At 35.0% G+C, this 19,170-nt stretch overlaps 1 protein-coding gene and 1 long non-coding RNA gene across 2 annotated transcripts; one reads left to right on the top strand and one right to left on the bottom strand.

Moving 5' to 3' along the window:
* Window positions 1-515: 515 nt before the first annotated feature.
* On the bottom strand, window positions 516-10,723 carry LOC111503789 (methylglutaconyl-CoA hydratase, mitochondrial). Its single transcript, XM_023158195.2, has 3 exons — window positions 10,338-10,723; window positions 5,056-5,190; window positions 516-1,215 (listed from the first exon to the last, which is right to left on the bottom strand). The coding sequence occupies exons 1-3, from the start codon at window positions 10,600-10,602 to the stop codon at window positions 749-751; spliced, it is 867 nt and encodes a 288-aa protein (XP_023013963.2). The 5' UTR covers window positions 10,603-10,723; the 3' UTR covers window positions 516-748.
* Window positions 10,591-12,177, top strand: LOC141485184 (uncharacterized). Its single transcript, XR_012467072.1, has 2 exons — window positions 10,591-10,723; window positions 10,825-12,177. It is a non-coding gene; the product is annotated as an uncharacterized lncRNA (long non-coding RNA).
* The last annotated feature ends 6,993 nt before the right edge of the window (window positions 12,178-19,170 follow it).

Here is a 19,170-nt window from a genome sequence, read left to right as displayed (position 1 = left end):
AAATATTTATTTATTTCACTGGTATAAAAAAATCTTTGTTTTGGCAAATAAAATTTCATCCAATTTTGGTACTTAAACGAATGACAATATTTTGTTACTAACAGCAAAAAGAAAAATTGCGCTGGGATTTGAACTCGTGAAACCTGTGATCATCATGTCGTTCCACTCACTTGACGCCACTGAACTATTTGGTATTAATTCAAAAAATGGATAATTTCCATCTCAAAGCCATTTCACTATATTTATTTTGTGAATCAAAATATGTCTGCTATAATGATAACATTCAAGCTTGGTTTTTAAAAAGTAAATATGATCATCTCTTATGCTGAATTCTGAGAGTATCACAACTTTTCATCTGTGTATTGAAACTGATAATGTTTCTGCAAATAATATTATGATCAGATTAAGTAGTTATTATAAAATTTAATATGTAAATTTAAGAGTTCATTTCTTGAATTAATGCTAAAGTATAAGAAATAAACAAATCTTATAAGATTATTAAGAACACTTCAAAATTTTCTCAAAGACAAATATTTATTCGACAGTTGCATAATTCTTAGTGAAAATAAAAAAAAGTGTTGCGTGAATATTGAGAATATGAGAGTTAACCACATCGTCCTATTGCACCTCCGAAAAAATGTTTTCAGAAGGTGTACAACAATTAACTTTTCGAGTTGAGTATTGCTGACTGTTGAATTAGTATCCAATTCATCTCAGTTATAGTGAACAAGACCAAGTAATGTGTTCATTAATGGCCCAAATACACCGGCCTTCTTTTTTCCTTGAACGCCTCCAAGCCCTCTGTCCTATCTTTCGTAGGAATCAGCTGTGAATAACAAGCTTCCTCGATAGCTAGTCCCGTGGAAAAGTCCACTTCAACTCCTTTGTTAATCGCCTGTTTAGCCATCTTGATCCCCAAAGGTCCGTTCGGAAGAATTTCCTCGGCGATTTCCAGTGACTTCAGGTAAGCGGCATCACCATTTTTGTTTTGCTCGACCACGTGATTGACCAAACCAAGCTCTTTCGCCTGCTTTCCATTAAGGATTTTCGCAGTAAATATTAGTTCTTTTGCCACGGAGGGATTGAGTAGTCTTGGTAGAAGTTGGGTGCCACCAGCGCCGGGCATTATGGCTAATTTCGTTTCCACTAGTCCCAATTTGGTATTAGTTGTAGCGACCCTGATGTCGGTAGCTAAAGCGATTTCTAAACCACCTCCTGAAAGTATGAGAAACTTTGTGAGTTTCGTGTGAAAAATGTACGCTATAACCAGTACCAGATTTTAAAAAATGGTGTATGATATACAGTGAATTGGTTTGAAGTTGCTCTTTCCCAAAATTTCAAAACGAATCAAGTGGTAATTATTATACTGTGACGCCCGTCACGTCACACAACATCGGATGTCCTGTAAAAATTAAATTTATGTCCAATTTATGTTGTACCTAATATTTCTGGATTTGAAATAGAACTCCCTAGATGGATATTCTCAATGGAATTTGAATCGATATTCTCTAAAATATATTCTATGGACATCTATAAGTCCATTCACACATGTTAAGTTACTGTATGGAGTTGGCTGAATACTATAATTACTCTGGGATACTTATGTTACATACAATTGAACATTCTTGTGCGCACGACAACACAACATTCCTTTGGAACTGGACGTACCTATATCTAGAAAAAAAAAGTCCAGAAGGCTTTTTCTTGAAATGATCCAAATCAATAAAAACCCAAATATAGTATCAACAAATTTCACAAACTTCACCTAACGATTCACAAACTTTATTTTCGAAAAATATAGGTATCACATGTTTCACATTAGCTGTTTCGTAGTGAAGTTAAGTTAATTGTATTATATACTCTATTTTTATACAGGGTGTAACTAAATAAGTGTAAAACATTGAAGGAGGTGATTCCTTATAGAAAAAAAGATAGGATCTTTCATATAAAGAAATTTCATTGGAGCATCCCTTGTTAAGATACAGCCCCTTAAAGGGGGTACATAAAATTTGTATAACATTTTTTTTCACAAACACTAAAAAAGTTACAATGTTGAAATACACCTGACGTTTTGTACTACCAAAAAACACTTAGCCAGAAATTTATTTGGTTTACCCCATGGTTGTAAGGGGTGGAAAACGCAACCCCTAAAATTAATTTCCAATTTAACTTTTTGTGTTATCATTTGCTTACCATTTAAAAATTTATTTTCGATAGCATGTTTCTTTATAAACAAAAAATGTCTCTTGGGTTTTTTTACCCTAAATAAACCAGTTCGCAGCAAAAAATTATTTTATGAACAACTACAGAGATACATCGTCATAAAAGCGAAAACACGAAACTAATCTATCTAGTAGGTCGCTATTAGCGATACTGACAATTAAATTGGTATTACGCTATCAGTTGGTGAATTTTCAAAATTGAATTAATACTAATTGTGTGTTGTTCTGTTCTTAATTTGTTTCTTTAATAATTCACTTGTTATCAAAATGGCATACGCAAATGAGGAAATAGCTGATATGCATTACGTTTGCGGTCTGTCGCAGGGAAATGGGTTAGAAGCTTCTAGAAGATATGCTGGAATGTATCCTCGACGGCAGCATCCTTCACATAGAATATTTGCTCGACTTCATCAACGATTACGAGAATATGGTTCATTCGACAAAAGAACGCAGGATTGTGGTCGCCATTGAGAAGTACGAACACCACAGCTTGAGAAAGCAGTACTTAATTTGATTGAAGAACAACCTACTACCAGTACTAGAAAGATTGATTTATAGCTGAATGTTGATCATATGACAGTAGGTATTTCGAATTTTAAAGGAACAACTCTTATACCCTCACCATCTGCAACTGTTACCGCGAGACTTTCCAATTGGATGTTGGAAATGATTTAAAGAAATTGTGACTTTCTGAAGACGATAGAACTCACAGACGAATGTAGTTTTTGTCGGGACAAGATTATTAATTTTCATAATTACCACATATGGGCTGATGAAAACCCTCACGCTATTGTCGAAATTACCCATCAAGAACAGTTTTCACTGTTCACACGTTCACTTGACGTGTGGCTCGGAGTCATTGGGGATGATTTAATTGGGCCCCATTTTCTACCTCCTCGATTAAATGGTGAGGCATACGTTCAATTTTTAAGAGAAGTGCATCCAGTACTGCTGGAGGAAGTTCCTTTGGGCGTCAGAAGAGATATGTTTTTTATGCATGATGGGGCTCCCGCCCATTTTAGTCAAGTAGCACGTCAGTATTTAACTGAAACATATGCAAATCAGTGGATAGGTCGAGGAGGACCACATAACTGGCCCGCTCGATCCCCGAATCTCAATCCTCTCGATTTCTCTATAACAATAAATCCAGTTCGCATTTATGACGATGTATCTCTGTAGTTGTTCGTAAAATAATTTTTTGCTGCGAACTGGTTTATTTTGGGCAAAAAACCCAAGAGACATATATTTTTAAATGGTAAACAAATAATAAGATAAAAAGCTACATTGGAAATAAATTTTAGGGGTTGCGTTTTCCACCCCTTACAACCATGGGGTAAATCAAATAAATTATTGGCTAAGTGTCTTTTTGGTAGTACAAAACGTCAGGTTAATTTCAATATTGTAACTTTTTCAGTACTTGTGAAAAAAATTGTTATACAAATTTTATGTACCCCCTTTAAGGGGCTGTATCTTAACAAAGGATGATCCAATGAAGTTTCTTTATATGAAATATCCTATGTTTTTTCGATGAGGAATCACCTCCTTAAATGTTTTACACTTATTCAGTTACACCCTGTATACCCGACGTAATCATAAGTGAGAGATACCTACTTAGGTACTTCTTCGATCATAATTACCTAAAGCACCTAATCAACTTTTATACCTAAAGTACATCCTCCAATTATGATTACCTGTGTATATTATATCAATGAAACAATGTCGTTTCTAAGAAAACAAGTTCAGTAATGGTGATCTATTGAAATCCAATTGGTCATTCAGTAGAATGTTTGAATTTTTAAGTTTATTAATTTTCATTGATTCCAAATAATTAAGCTTCAAACCTTTATTTTCTGTGTAAAATTTCAAAATCGCCATTAAAGATGATTTGAGTATGTTGAAAATAGCTCATGTGATGCTCTAGGATGCGATTCCTAAATGTTATGCCAGTTTGAGGTAATTATGATCGAAAAAGTACCTAAGAAGGTATCTCTCAATTATGATTCCGTGGGGTGTATACGAACTAGAGTAGATATATAATAGACATGGTAAATTGAATAAAATTGAATACTTATTAAGATATGGAGCTACAAGAAACATGGTATTGAAACGGACAAATCTTTCGAGACCATCTAATATAGATAGATATTTACTTTCTTCATAACTGAGTTTAAAATAATGTATACGCTGTATAAATGATTCATTAGATGATTAATGAAAAGGAATATTTTTTACTATCAATGTCACTTCTGTCATTACAGATAACTTTGAACATGACATTATATACTAATGACTAATGTAAGATATTCTGAAAGCTGGATACCATGACCATCAATGTTTAAATTTTTTAAATTCTCCACATGATTCTTCTACAGGCTTTCTACATAGAAACTATCGAGTAAATTTCGTTGTGTGACTTCAGTTTCCACCAGGAACTGAACAAATGCCTGAAATTCTTCTCTAATGAAGTTTTTCTTTGAAGTGATTGAATAATTGGAAAAAAATGCCAAATTGTCAATGCACAATCTTTGAAAATAAGGATCGGTCTTGAAACGCCTCTTGTTAATCTTCAGTAGTTCATACAGAGTAGGCTTGTTGTGGTGTGATGTCAACGATAATCTCTCCTCATCTGAGAAGTGAAGTTAATTTTTCTTCATTGCGTAGAATACCTTCCTTTCTATTGATCTGTTGGGATTTCGTATGATATTCTACTGAAGATTCTCACGGCTGATATTGGCTCAGAATTAAATGTTGAAATTCAAAGTCTGCTAGTAGAATTATTCTGGCATCTAACGTACTAATTTAGAATATTTTGAAAATGAATAATAGTCCTAACCTAATGCAACCCCATCCAAAGCTGTTAACACAGGAAAAGGGACATTGACCATTTTATTCACAAAACTTCTGATGTTTCTCACAGCATTTTGAACTTCTTTGGGAGTCATTACCGCCCTTTCTTTCAAATCAGCTCCTGAAAAAATTATATAGCATATTACTACAAAACTGCAATGAACCTACAGCAAGTCAAATTTAGAAACATCAAAGTGAAAGCGTATTATGATAAGAATATTTTTTCAGTATCTCCAATTTTTTGAAAAAGAATGATAACTTATGATACATTATTGAAAAGGTAAAATATGGTTCTGTTCAAAACAGAAAGAACCCAATAAAAAAAATAAAGTTGGTGATGGTGGCCGGAAGACGAAACGTCGGATAGCAAATCTGAAAACACCATTATGTAGCAGGGAAAAAGTGGCAACGTGAATGTGCAATTTATTTTCGAATCATTCGAAAAATAAAGCCAGAAAAAAATGAAAACCATTTTTGGAAATTTCTGTTTTTTTTTCGGATATCTACGGATATACTGTATAATTTAAACTTGATATACTATTGCGTATGCGAAAAGTGGGCAGATGCGTTCCTATCCATCGACGGAGAGCATGTTACCTATTGGGCTGGAATCAAAAATAAGATTTTTCCTTATGAATGACAACACTTAGTAGTTAAAACTTGTGCGAACAGACGATTAACGAGGTCTTATCTTTTGACATGCGATTTCTGGCACGGGACAGACGAAACGAAGTTAACGGCCATTGTGTCAGTGTATGAATTGAACATTCATAATAGTTGTGGTTTTATGAATGGAAATCCCAAACAATTAGTTAACGAAAGTCATCAAATCAAATGCGATAGCGTAAGCAAGGGAAAGCGAAGAAAACTAATGAAATAATTGTAGTAGTCACTTATTGAAGTGATTTGAAATATAGTTGTTGTTAAGTTATATATTTGTATTGTTGAATATAGTCATTGTTTCGTTAGAGTGATTGAGAGCGTGTGAGTGACCATGTGGCAATTTTAGTAAGCTAATAGGTATCCAGAAAAAAGTAAGATGCAGAAAATAACAGAAAGTATACGAAGGAAAATGCAAAGAAACAGGTAAAACCAGAAAAAAACCAATAAAAAACAGAAAGAAAATGATGAAAGACAAGAGATAAAAAAAAAGATGTCAAGAGCTGTTGCAAAAATAATTCGAACAAAAAACAAACAAAAAAAGAATAATTGGAAAAACGAAACCGAACAAGAAAAAATGAGTTGCTAAAACTTCTATCGCAGCAAGAGGCACAAAGGTGCGACCAAGAGGAATAATAGAAACGATTATACCTGGCAACTGAACGAAATTAGCCAATCCCTTCGGAGGAAAATTACAGAAAAACTGAAATGGATACGAGATGAATTATTCAATGTTCAAGGTTCGTAGTCAGGAATCTTACGGCCGGCATTCATCAGTGCAGTAAGATGTGTACCAAAACGAGTTAGGCAAGATCAGCTAACAGGTAGTGAAAAAAATTAAAGAAATGAACAAGAAAATGAATGAATAGGTAACAAACTCAAAGACCAATTTGAGTAAAGTCGATATCAATTTGGTTACGAAACGCGCGTTGAGAAACAGAAATTTTGTTCTGGCGAGGGAAAAGGTTCATTTCACGCCAGAGGTTCCAAATTCTACTTTTCAACTCAGTTTAGCTTAACAATATACAAAATTTATCATTTGAACTTTAGTGTACTATCTATTTTCAGTAAGAATGATTATTTCAACTAATTTTTCACTGTGTTTTTGAACATTCTACCTATAGCTCTCAATATATTATTTTTCCACGTTCTATAAGCAAGTGTTGATATCAGTACTCATTTAAAACTAATTTTTGGTTCGAAGTATTTGATAGTTTTACGTTTGTTTGAAAGTGGTTGACAATGTTTCATGGTAAATTTTACTAGTTCAGACTTCTATTGTGTGATAGTATTTGAAATCTATAAAAGAACAAATAAAATTGAAATGAATAGTTGAAGTATCAATATTAAGCAAAAAAAAAAACGTGAATTACAATAAAACAAATAAAGTAGTCAACTTAAAAGATGAAAAATGACCACATAGTAAAAAGAAATAAAAATAAGCAAAAAAATTAAAATGATTGTTAGTACCTAAAATCGTCTTCGAGTGATGACTGGACTAAATATCAAATGATCTTCATTTGAATCAGGTACTATAATAATCAAGCGTCTTCAGTTCATTTAGGTTGGAGCCCAGCTCCCTTACCCTTATAGCTGATTTTAGTCAGAAAGACAAATGGGTTCATGACTAAGGAAATGTTGGCTGTATGAAAAGTCCTCAGACATCGGTACTGTAACGAATTGAAGAATTACCTGTCAAACAAATTTATTTTCAACAATATTTCACTATCACAACTAATTTATATACAACACTAAGCAACTAACCCTCAATTTATCTTCACGGTTAGAATTCTTTCTTTAAACGCACGATTCACTTTCTAGGTACAGACTGCCCTCTCGGGATGAGAAGCCGGCTTATATATTGGCAACGACCGTGCTAGATTTCTCTTTCGGTAGTGGCCTAGACTGTTCGCGGCGACTTGTCAAGATCATTCCTTTCGCGATGAGTTATATGTTTGGTGTCTGAAATAATGGTCAGGACCGGATTCAGATTCATTACAGTACCGCCCTTCACGGGGTACCCCTACTGGCTGGGGTGGGATGGATGAAAAATTTGTTCATCCTTTAACGGGGGACATGAGGGCCGCCTCATTCGACAGAGTGTCGGTGCCTTCTATACCGGTAGGAGTCGTCTACAGCATAATCTGTAGCTTCCCTAACTAAGATTTTCGTGAGTTTTCGCACTATCAAAAACTCGCCGATTCCTCGACTGAATGGACTGCTGAATGGAAGACGGCTGCAAATCTCTGCGGATGGCTTCATTCCGCACGAACCAGGGAGCATTCAAAATCATCCGTATCAACTTATTTTGTAATTTCTCCAGAATGGAGATGTTAGACAGAGCCGCTTGTCCCCAGACGCCATCGTGTTGTAGGTGGTAATTTTGTTTTTAAGACTCATTTTTGGTTTCCTGTTGATCAGAGGGTACAGACTAACTATCCGACCCTCGATCTTTGATTTAACGCACATATACCAGGTACCATTCCTCCGAGAGATGACTATAGGTAATTCGAACGCTGTCACCTATCCCCTCTTCCCTCTCTCCGCTTCACCGGTTTAGCGGGAGTTGACAGTTTTTCCGCTTGATTACAGGTTTCTATATGTTGCGTTTCTCTACCCTAGCTTGTCAGAATGCGTCGCTAGGCAACATATATGCAGCTCCTTTTGAACTTCCTCTTGAATCAGTGTTCTTCCCTGTGGATGATCTCAGCTTGGGACCACTTGATGTTATGTTGAAGAGTCCAAACATGCTCTGCTATTCCCGATTTGGTTTCTCCTCGCTGTGTGTTTCTCTTGTGATCGGCAATGCGGACTTTCAATGGCCTCTTTGTTTAACCGATATAGGATTTGCCACACTCACAGGGTATCCAGTAAAACAATTCTTAGAATCGCAGTCTGCGTTACAAAAGTCTGTTTAAAATCTGTTTTTCCGTTAACGACAACTCTCAAAAGCCAAAACTTGTGCGAGATAAGGACTAACGAGGCCTCATTTTTTAACGTGTGATTCCTAGCACGGGTTGGAACAGGAAGTGAAAATCGATCGTTCGGCCTTGCGGTTCAAACCACCGGTTCACACAGAGGTCGATTGAGTGAGTAAAGCAAACCACCTACGTCAACCCAACCGGCTACCGTCCCAGGCTACTGTTTGTTGGCCTGGTTTCCATGAGGCTACTACAGATGGTATTTCCGGATCTGAAGCAGGTTCTGATGTTATACTTGATCCAATTTTTCTTATCCTTTTCGAAAATTCTCTGACGTAGGGAAGGGTAAGAAATAGTTGTGACAGCTTCTCTTCCTCATGAGGCTCTTGCTGTCTTTTAGCCGAAGTCTGTTCCACCATCACTTCAGAGTAAGCACTCCGTTGAAGTTTTTTTAAGACGCCTAGTTCCTTCTCGAGACCCTCTTTCGTATTACAAAGCCCGATAGCACGATCATCAAGACTCTAGTCTCTAGTGGCTCGTGCTTTCGGGCGCTGTAATACGGAGGAAGGTCTCGAGAAGGAACTAGGCATCATCAACAATTATCTTCAACGGGATGGTTATACCAAAGTGATGGTGGATTATACTTTAGCTAGAAGACAGCAAGAGCCTCACAAGGAAGAGGTGCTGTGACAACCCGTGCCTGCCCTTTCCTATTGTCGGAAATGATAGAAAGAATGGGATCAAGTACATCAGAACCTGCTTGAGAACCGGAAACAACATCCGTAGTAGCCTCACAAAAACCAGGCCACCAAACGCTGACTGTGATTCTAAGAATTGAATTTACCGGACAAATTGTGAGTGTGGCAAATCCTATATTGGTGAAACTAAGAGGCTATTGAAAATCCGCATTGCCGAGCACAAGACAAACACACACATAACAATGACAACGGAAAATAAGGGAAGTGTTTCATCTCGTACTGTCATTTATACCTATCCTATTATTCTTCTTCTTTATTCTACATTGCTAACACTTCATTCACACCACATGTTAACTACAAAACTGTCGACATCTACCAATCATACGCATAAACTAAAATACGAGAAAATCATTGCATTCAATTAATTTATCTCAACAGTATTCAGGAGAACCTGTCGTGTCGTTTGTACTAAACCTGAAAACGGCATTTTGGAATGTAGTCGATTATTTTCTTTTGTGATATTTAATCAGCCACCAAATTTCATTTTCAGTCATATTATTACTTGAAATTCATAACAGTTTTCCTCATTGAATTGAAATTCGACCATTTGTTATTATTTTTAAATCACGATTTCGCAACACATCTGCTCATTTTTTTGCCATTCAAATTTTCTTTCAAATTAGTTTCCAAATAATGAAAATTGACATAAAAAACTAACCCGTTTACGAAGAATTCTAAATGAATAATAAATTTTTTTTTAAATAATTGAAAAAACTTGTGCTAACTTGATAAAATTTGGTAGAGGGTCATAAAATTGCAACGGAAACAACTTTTTCAAATGACTTTTTTCCAAATTCAATTTCATGAGTGATCACGAAAGAAAAAATAGAAAACGTCATGTCCTATTTGCCATCATTTAGAGAAGAAATTTGTATATGACATTCTATATTAGATTCTCAACATGAAAGCAAACTATACTCAATACTCACCTGCACAGAAAGATCCAGGAACGAAACTCCGTAGAACTAATACGCGAGCTACATTTTCAAAAATTAATTTATCAACTGCTTTATTGAGGTCTTCTAGCAATCGAATGCTAAGAGCGTTTTTCTGTTCGGGCCGATTCATTCCAATGACTGCAATCCCGACATGATCACCTTTCAAATATTCCACAACTAATTCGTAATCTTTTGCATTTTGCGAATACCTCCTGGCCAGTTTACCCAACAAATTCAATGTTGGCCTGTTCAACATTTTGGTAGAAACAGTTGACGAATATGTAATAGTTTTGTGTTAAAAATAATGAACGAACTGCTAGCATACAACGAACAGATCAAAGGTTACGTTTAATATGTGATACGAAGATGGCGATAAGGTATGTAATAAATAATAATGAATTTATGTCAGTAGAAGTTATATCAGTAAAGCTACAGCGTTGCCGTTCAGACAATTTTTAGTAATTTTTCTGGGTTTCAGGTGGACCTATGAAGAGGGAAAATTGGTTTATTGTTATGATGATATTGTCATGAACATGAAACTAGTACTTTGTAGTAAGTCGTCATGTTTTCTCAGGGCCAGCTCTATCGTGATTTACTCGTCGGTCGATATTCATCTCCCGTATCTTGAAGGGTTTTGTGAAACGCCATAAAATCTATTATACTACAAGAGAAAAATGAGAAAAAATGTTCTGCTATGTTTGTGTCGAGTTGCAAAAATGGGATTAAAAGAATTATTGCTGGCGCTGACCCTACAAGCGTCAGCATAATTTCTTTACTCGGAGATTCGATTGAAAGCTGTGGAGGACACATGGTCGTCGTCAGTGACTTCTGCAAGTGGTCAGAGTCCTTCTATCTACCATCAATTTACATGGAAATAGAGCTTGGCAACTGCAGTTACTACTGGACTCAATAACAATTTCAAATCGATTTTGGCAACATCAGGTTTGTTAATGCCAATAACAAATGCAAATTGAGAATAGAAGAGATGGAAAACTACCCAATAAGATTTTTGCCAGTCCATAATTCCATCACTCACACTCGAATAATACATTAGTAGTGAAACCCATATGAAAACCAAATTTACTTGGGACCAATTTGCAACCTACTCCACAACTGACTTTCGAACAAACACCAACTGTTTCCACAGTACAATCCGCCCTTCCGAGAAATTCTTTTTCGAAAGCGTATAATTGAACGGATTTTATAATCAACATAAAGAAAACTTCTAATTCTGATGAAATACTTGTCATGATACTTTAAAAAGCTAAGCTTCTGTTGAAGAAATCACTTGACATCAACCCGGACTCAAAAGAAACAGAAGAATATTCCAAATAACTATATCCCTGTTACACAATTAATTCGAAACTCATGGAGAAAGAGGTAAATCGTTATATGTATGACAACCAGCTATCGCACCTTACGAACTAAAACCATTAGAAGTCGAAACTTGTGCGAGCTAAGGACCAAAGAGATATTAACGTGTGATTCCTAGCATACACAAGGAAAATCGAAAATCCCCCAGTTGACATCGAATCAACGTTTACACAGCCGTTGATTGGATGAGTAGAGCGAACCATTCACGCTAGTCAGTTATCATCCCACCATATTCCTAAATATTAAGGTGTATGGACCATAAGCAAAAATCAACAGGTGCCACCCATCTTTGAAGTTATATACTTTGATGTTACATCGATGGTTCTTTTTCGAATATCGAATATCTTCATCGTTAAGACTGGTACTCCCGTGTGATCCGTAATGTCTCCAATCCTCTTTCTATTGCACATTAACGGGTCCAAGGAAGATCCAGAAATCCAATACATTACTTCCATGATATCAGCACACTTTTTTCGTCTTACCACATCTTCATCTTCAACAAGAATTTATATCTTAATAAAGACATATAAAAAAATATAGCTTGTGGTGACAGTAACCATATAGAAGTCAAAAAAGAGCTATATGTCAGTTTTCTCCATATAGGGGAATTCGTCAGGAGATATGATTTCATAATTCCTATAAGATAATTATTTTAAAACAGTTGACCGATATTCATTTCAAATGCTAGGTACTCATCCATATTTCAAGTCGTTACATTGTCAGTACCAACTGATAGAAAATGATGTTTAAAGTCAGGAGTAGATACGGTTCAATAAACAAAAATGTGGATTTTGGTGGTCAATATCTGCGACACTTCATGACCTCTTCGAAAATAGGTATTTTTGATATAGCATTCATCGCAACGTCTAGATTTTAGTAAAGAGCTAGGATACCGGCTAGTGATTAGATAACGAATTGTTCAATAAGGACTTTTTATGGAATGGTCTGGATACAGTGTCATCCCCAAAGTATGGACCATATGGGAAACTTATTTATTAAGGGTTTTTCGACAAAAAGTTATTCTTGATGAAAGTTTGTGCATCCGCTAAAACCAAACATGCACCAACAAAATACAGTAAAACACACGTAATATACGAGGAACCTTCAAATATTTGATTTTGTGACAAAAGTAAAGTACTCTTATTTTGAAAAATCTCGGCAAATGTTACTTAAAAAAGTTGTTCAGTATTGAAAAATACATCTGGATTAAAAGTCATGGCCATCTAAGTGAAGTTTTATTTTTTACCCATTTTTTCAAATGGGGACTGCGACGGTTAATTTTAAAAGCCTGTAATATTACAAATTACACAACTATGGTGTTAACCACGGGCAATTGTTTTGAAAAGTAAATCAATTTTCAAAGTTTTTGGTGCAAAGTTATTTTTATTTTTTGTCATCACCGAAAATTACTCAAAATTATATATTATTGTAACAAATATTTAATATTCAATAATATCAAATCACAAAACATCAAAATAAAATAGGTATTTCGCAACAAACTCATTGATTTTCTGGAGATTCAACTTAAAACACTTATTTTGGACAAGAAAATCTCTAGGAAATCAATGAATTTGTTCAAAAATACCTATTTTATTTTGATGTTTTGTGATTTGATATTATTGAATATTGAATTTTTGTTACGATACTGTATAATTTTGAGTGATAACATGATAACAAAAAATAAAAATAACTTTGCACCAAGAACTTTAAATTAATTCACTTTTCGAAAAAATTGACCATGGTTAACACAACAGTTGTGTAATTTGTAATCTTACAGGCTTTCAAAATGAACTATCGTTTACAGAATGCTGTCTATTTATCGTTTTAGCAAAAATGTTTTTCAAAGTCTCCATTAAAAAAATTGGTAAAAAAATTAAACTTCATTTAGATGGCCATGACTTCAAATCTAGATGTATTTTTCAATGCTAAACAACTTTTCTAAATAACATTTCCCGAGATTTTTCGAAATAAGAGTACTTTACTCTTGTTACAAAATCAAATACTTGAAGACTCCTCGTATATTACGTGTGTTGTACTGTATTTTGTTGGTGCATATTTAGTTTTAGGGGGTGCACAAACTTTTATCAAGAATAACTTTTTGTCGAAAAACTCTTAATAAATAAGTTTCCCGTGTGGTGCATACTTTGGGGATGTCACTGTATAAACATATGGCTGGAGTAGCAAAGACGGCTTCTTAGAAACATTGAACACTATTTCGAACTAGGAAGTTGTACACACCTTAGCAATTTATAATGCGTTATATTTATCAATCTGCCCTATCGGTGATCTGAACACTCGCCATCTCCATTGACAGGTTGAGGATTTGTCTCTCTTTCGTCTATTCTCTCAGATGTAAGCATTGAACTACAATTGCCTATCGCTTCGATGATTAACTCAATTGTTACACATCGAACTACACTTTTAAAACGGTTTTATTTAGTTTGCCATGTTTGTTTGTTTGAGTCAAATTTAGTAATTGAAGTTTAACCCCTTTGACAGATTGCTTTTAAATTTGCTACACGCATTTAGTTTTGAAGACAATAAAATTGAATAAGTTTTGTATCATTGTAAATCCAAGATGGCCTCAGCTACAAAATGGCGGATAACATATTGATTCACAACTACCTCAATACGGATATCAAATGACAGGGCTTGACTGGTAGAATAGTAGTACACTTCAAAAAATATGCAAATTCAAGAAAGCCGCAGCTACGAAATGGCGGATTACATATTTTTCCACAACTTCCCTAAAATGGATATCAAATGACAAGATTTGGCTAGTTGAATGATGCTACACTTTGGAAAAGATGCAAATTCAAGATGGCCGCAGCGAGAAAATGGCGGATTACATATTATCTTGAAATACTGAGGCACTAAATGAACTAAACATAACGAGAAGAATTGAGTGAGTAACAATATTAGAAACTAGAAAATAAAATGAGTAAAAAATATATTGAACGGTTTAGTTGAAAAAAAAAAGATAATAATGGTGTAGATACCTAATGTACTAAAAACTGAAAAATAATTCGGAAGGTCCTAGGTAGCAGTCATCACACCACTCTCCTCAGCAATCTACGGTATCTATCAGATAAAAAAGTAATAAAATCGTTCGGTGTACTATTGCCATATTTACTCATGTTAAACAACGCCCAACGATTTTAATTTTTTTATCTGATCGATACCATAGATTTCTGAGGAGGGTGGTGTGATGACTGTTACCTAGGATCATCCGAATTATTTTTTCAGTCATTATTTTTTTACATCATTATTATTATTTTTTTAATAAAACCGTTTGAGATATTTTTTTTACTTATTTTATTTTAAAATGCTTTCATTTAGAGGTTTCCTTTTGGAAAGGGCACCAAGGGCAACTATTCTTATAAAATGTTCGTTTTCACTTTTTTATCCCAGTAAAGTAAAAGAGATTAAGAAGTACCTACTTGTGAAAAAAATAGTAGAACAATAAATCAAACCCAAGTAGCCCCACACCAATAATTCTTATGAAACACAGTAATTTAATTATCATGTACACCTCGTATATGCACTTTGAATTCAAATCACCATTTATAAACAGGTCGAAAACTTACTCTCAAGCTCATATGATTTGTAAGTTATCTCAATCTTTTGTCCTCTCACTTTGTTTTCTGCTCATCTCCATTGTTTTGAACTATTTGGCTATAGAAGTGCATTCTGATTATACGCATCAAAGTTTTAGATTAACGATAACTGTGAATCTCTTTAAGTCAGTACGATATAGCCGCATTCTTTCCTCGAGGCTGAACGCACTCCATTGGTAGAATTTCATGACGTTACTATCGCGAGCGTGAATGCGGCGTTGACAAGTCGACAAGAAATTTTTGAATTCAAAAATTTCGGAAGTCTGAAACGTTTGGACGATGTACAAGCGCTACTTACTTACTTACCATAGTTTTCGACATCGTTAATACAATGACTGAGTAGGTATTTGAAAAACTAAATTATTGTCTCGTCTGATATGGAGAAAATGCCAAGTAACTATCAAAAAATCTTCTGCTTGAACTATTTTCAGTTGAAGTACTTTGATATTACCGGGTTATATGCCGATTAATTATTGCACAATGACAGTTTCAGTTTGACAGTTTGAAGCGGGAGTACAATGATGTCAAACTGAAATGATTGGTTATTTTGAAGAACGTTTGAGGTATATAATCTAGTGAATGTCGACGTACGCATTGTCTTCGATAAGAGTGGATATGACGATATTTAGGTTCCAGGTTTCCAAAGCCAAATTCATAAAAGATACTGCTGTATTAGAATTTGTTCGATTTCATCCCCTATTCTCAAGCGGAAAGTACATGGAAGTTCAGTGACCGGACCGTTCTCCAGATATGAATCCTTCACAATATAATGTAAGGGAAAATGTAGGGTTCAGGCTTCTCAGTTGATCCTAAGTTTTTCTGGAGATAACATCTTCGTTTTTTCATCTCTGTTAAATGTGTGGTAATGGCCTGAATCCACAGAGGTGCCAATGTGGAATATAACCGCGTATGGCGTAGCAGTAGTAGGGAACTTGCATAAAAATTTATTCACGAAAATCACATTAGAATCAAAATATATCATTGTAATGAAGCCTTTATTACCAAAAAAAAACTATTTTTTAAATGCTAATCGTTTGGTCACCTGACCAAAAACGCCCAGCCATTGGATGTGACGTCATACTGTATTTCGCCAGTCGCCATTCCATTTATGTTTAACTGTTTGCGTTTGCTGGTTCGAAGTTTTTGTTGTTTATTGTGATATTTTTGTTCAAATCTGTGGTTTTTACCACGGATTTACGAAAGATCGATCCGATAATCTGCCATCAGTTGTTGATATATTTATGGTAGCGAAATTCATTAAAGAAGCTGTACATGTTTCTCTTGGTGAAGTAGGCGGAGTTGAATAGACAAGTAAGTACAATTATTATTTGTTGTAAGTTTAATCACCACGTATGAATTCTATATTTTAACAAACTGATCCTCACATTCAAAATGGTCTTCACATATATGAAGAGCATTGCTCTTATGTGAAATATCATTTTTATTCCTTCTGCATGCATTTAACCATTTTGTTCGACGATTACGATCATCTTCAGGTACTCTTATGAATATTTTATTGGGTGATTTAATGGAAGTATTTGTGCACAAAGGCACAATGCAATATTTGTAATATTGTTTGTGTTCCATTGCCTGTGAAATTGAAAGTCCTTGTTAGATTTATACATTCAACAACACACAAACAAAGCGTTTCGCTGCAGCTGCTTAAATAAATAGGTTTGAATGGCAGTCACAGTCTGCGCAGCGCCATATGCGTGCGTCCGGATTGATACAGTATGACGTCATGACAGTTGGCGCCTTTAAACGCTTGTTTCAATTGGTTTTTCAACGCAAGAAACTCATAATATTTCTTATAAAGTGACTATTGATATTTCACTGTTCATATTATGTAATAGTTAATAGTTATCATAGCAGAACACATTTACGATGTAAAACAATCTGCAAGGTCCCTATTGTCTGCGATGAATGTTCGTTCAATGTTGCAAAAGTCTTCGAAGGATGCTGCATGTTCTACTGGAAACACTTCAAGGTATTCAGTATTTGTCGCAATGTTGGCCCTGTTGCATTCTCCAGTTGAGGAGGTGATTCAAAAGAGTTTGAAGGCGTAATTAGTTAACGAAATTGACAAGGGTATATTTTTAGGAGAGTTCAGTTTTTTTGGGAAAGAAGAACTGGAAGGATGAATCAACCAAACGATTATTTAAAAATATTGCGAAGAGACCAAACTTATTATTTTCCACGCAGGAGAAGACATCAAGGAATTATCATTCAGAAATGAATTCTGAAAATCATGGTAAATGGTTACAAGAAAAGTTGATCCCAAATTTATCTGTGAACTCGGTAGTAGTGACCGATAATACTCCATATCATAATATCCAAATTAATCCAGCTCCCAACGCAAATTCTAGGAAGGCTGACATGGTGAAGTGATTGTACGAAAAAAGCATTATGTTTACCCTACCATGTTCAAACCCGAATTATACGACTTGATTAAGGTAAATAAAAAGCATCATAATTAGATACAAATTTGATTAGGGTATGCTTGAACACGGACATAACGTTTTGCGACTTCCACCCTACCATCCGGATTTGAATCCCATTGAATTCGTTTGGGCTACTGTCAAAAACAATGTATCCCAAAAGAATGTAACTCTCAAGTTGGAAGATGTGAGGAAACTGGCGGAGCATGAGTTTGATCAAATCACTTCCGAGAAATGACAAAATCGTTGCCGACATGTAGTAAATATATGTAGAGCGGAAACATTGAGAAAATGAAACATTCACAAGCGTTCAAACAGGGGTAAATCCAGTGATTATAAATTTAAATGACGATAGCAGCACAAGCAGCAGTGAAGATGAAGAAAATTTGTATTCAGATAGTGACTGATTAAATTTTTTGATGACTGTATCATTATATAACATTTTAATGAACTATCTATAGTATTAAATAAACTATGAAAAGAAATTACAAAGAAGTCATGTTCCATTTGTTACCCTAATTAAAACTAATTATAGGTATGATACTGGCCGGCAAAGGGCTTATCGTAATCAATTGTAATTTAGTTGGGAGAGTCTATACCTGCGCGACCCCTCGCGATCACGTTTGGCGCTTGTTGTACCAAATTGTCTTTTGGTTAGAGTTTGTAAACGTAGTGTAGTAGAAAGCAAAGCCTCTTAAGTTTTAACGGCATTATTTTAATCCCTGTTGAATATCTATCTGCTGGTTTCATCGGTAATGATCAATTCGGTATATATCTGAAAACACAGGAAGTCAATTATCTATTGATCATTTTCATACAGTATCTTAAAGGATTTATTACAATTGATGTCACTGATACCAATGTTAATGTCTGGACAAACAACAGTTTCATTGAAGGTGATGACATCTTCTACTACGAAGACGCCATCTATGGGACCGACAAAAGACTCAATCCTCGAATATCCAAAATAAACGAGGCTCCGAAGGCGATTATTTGCAAAGCCAAGCTTTGACATCGACCGCCGAACGAGATTCGTCTTCTGTCTCCAACTGCAGCTTGACTTTGTAATACTGTAAAAGTATTTATGTTGATCAATTGGACAAGATCAACTGTACCTGCGAGTTTTCCAGGGAGATTGAAGTAGTAGAAATATTTTCCAGGCCCTCTGAGGGAATGAAAACGGGATATGAATTACAAAAAATCGTATCATGAAAAGTTAAATTCGTACAATATTGAGATATGTTATTCATGGTTATCGATTCAACAAGATAAACATTACTTTTGTGATGGTCATCTAAGGGAGTGGAAATTGAGTGAGTTGAATTTGTACAGCTACAAAATTGCATATATTTGAAGCAAATTTCATCTTATTCAATTTATCAACAGGAAACATTT

This window comes from Leptinotarsa decemlineata, unplaced genomic scaffold (genome assembly GCF_025532065.1).
Source record: "Leptinotarsa decemlineata unplaced genomic scaffold, Ldec_3_MD MMD2_tig00026314_RagTag_RagTag, whole genome shotgun sequence".
NCBI classification, from domain to species: Eukaryota; Metazoa; Arthropoda; class Insecta; order Coleoptera; family Chrysomelidae; genus Leptinotarsa; species Leptinotarsa decemlineata.
Note: the sequence above shows the minus strand (reverse complement) of the source record. Positions and strands in the feature narration are given on the sequence as shown.

Excerpts from the sequence above, each read along its gene's own strand:
- LOC111503789 (XM_023158195.2), bottom strand. The coding sequence starts at position 10,602 with ATGTTGAACAGGCCAACATTGAATTTGTTGGGTAAACTGGCCAGGAGG. Across the intron at positions 5,191-10,337 it reads TCCTGGATCTTTCTGTGCAG|GAGCTGATTTGAAAGAAAGG; the intron begins GTGAGTATTGAG and ends TAATTTTTTCAG. Across the intron at positions 1,216-5,055 it reads TTTGGATGGGGTTGCATTAG|GAGGTGGTTTAGAAATCGCT; the intron begins GTTAGGACTATT and ends TCATACTTTCAG.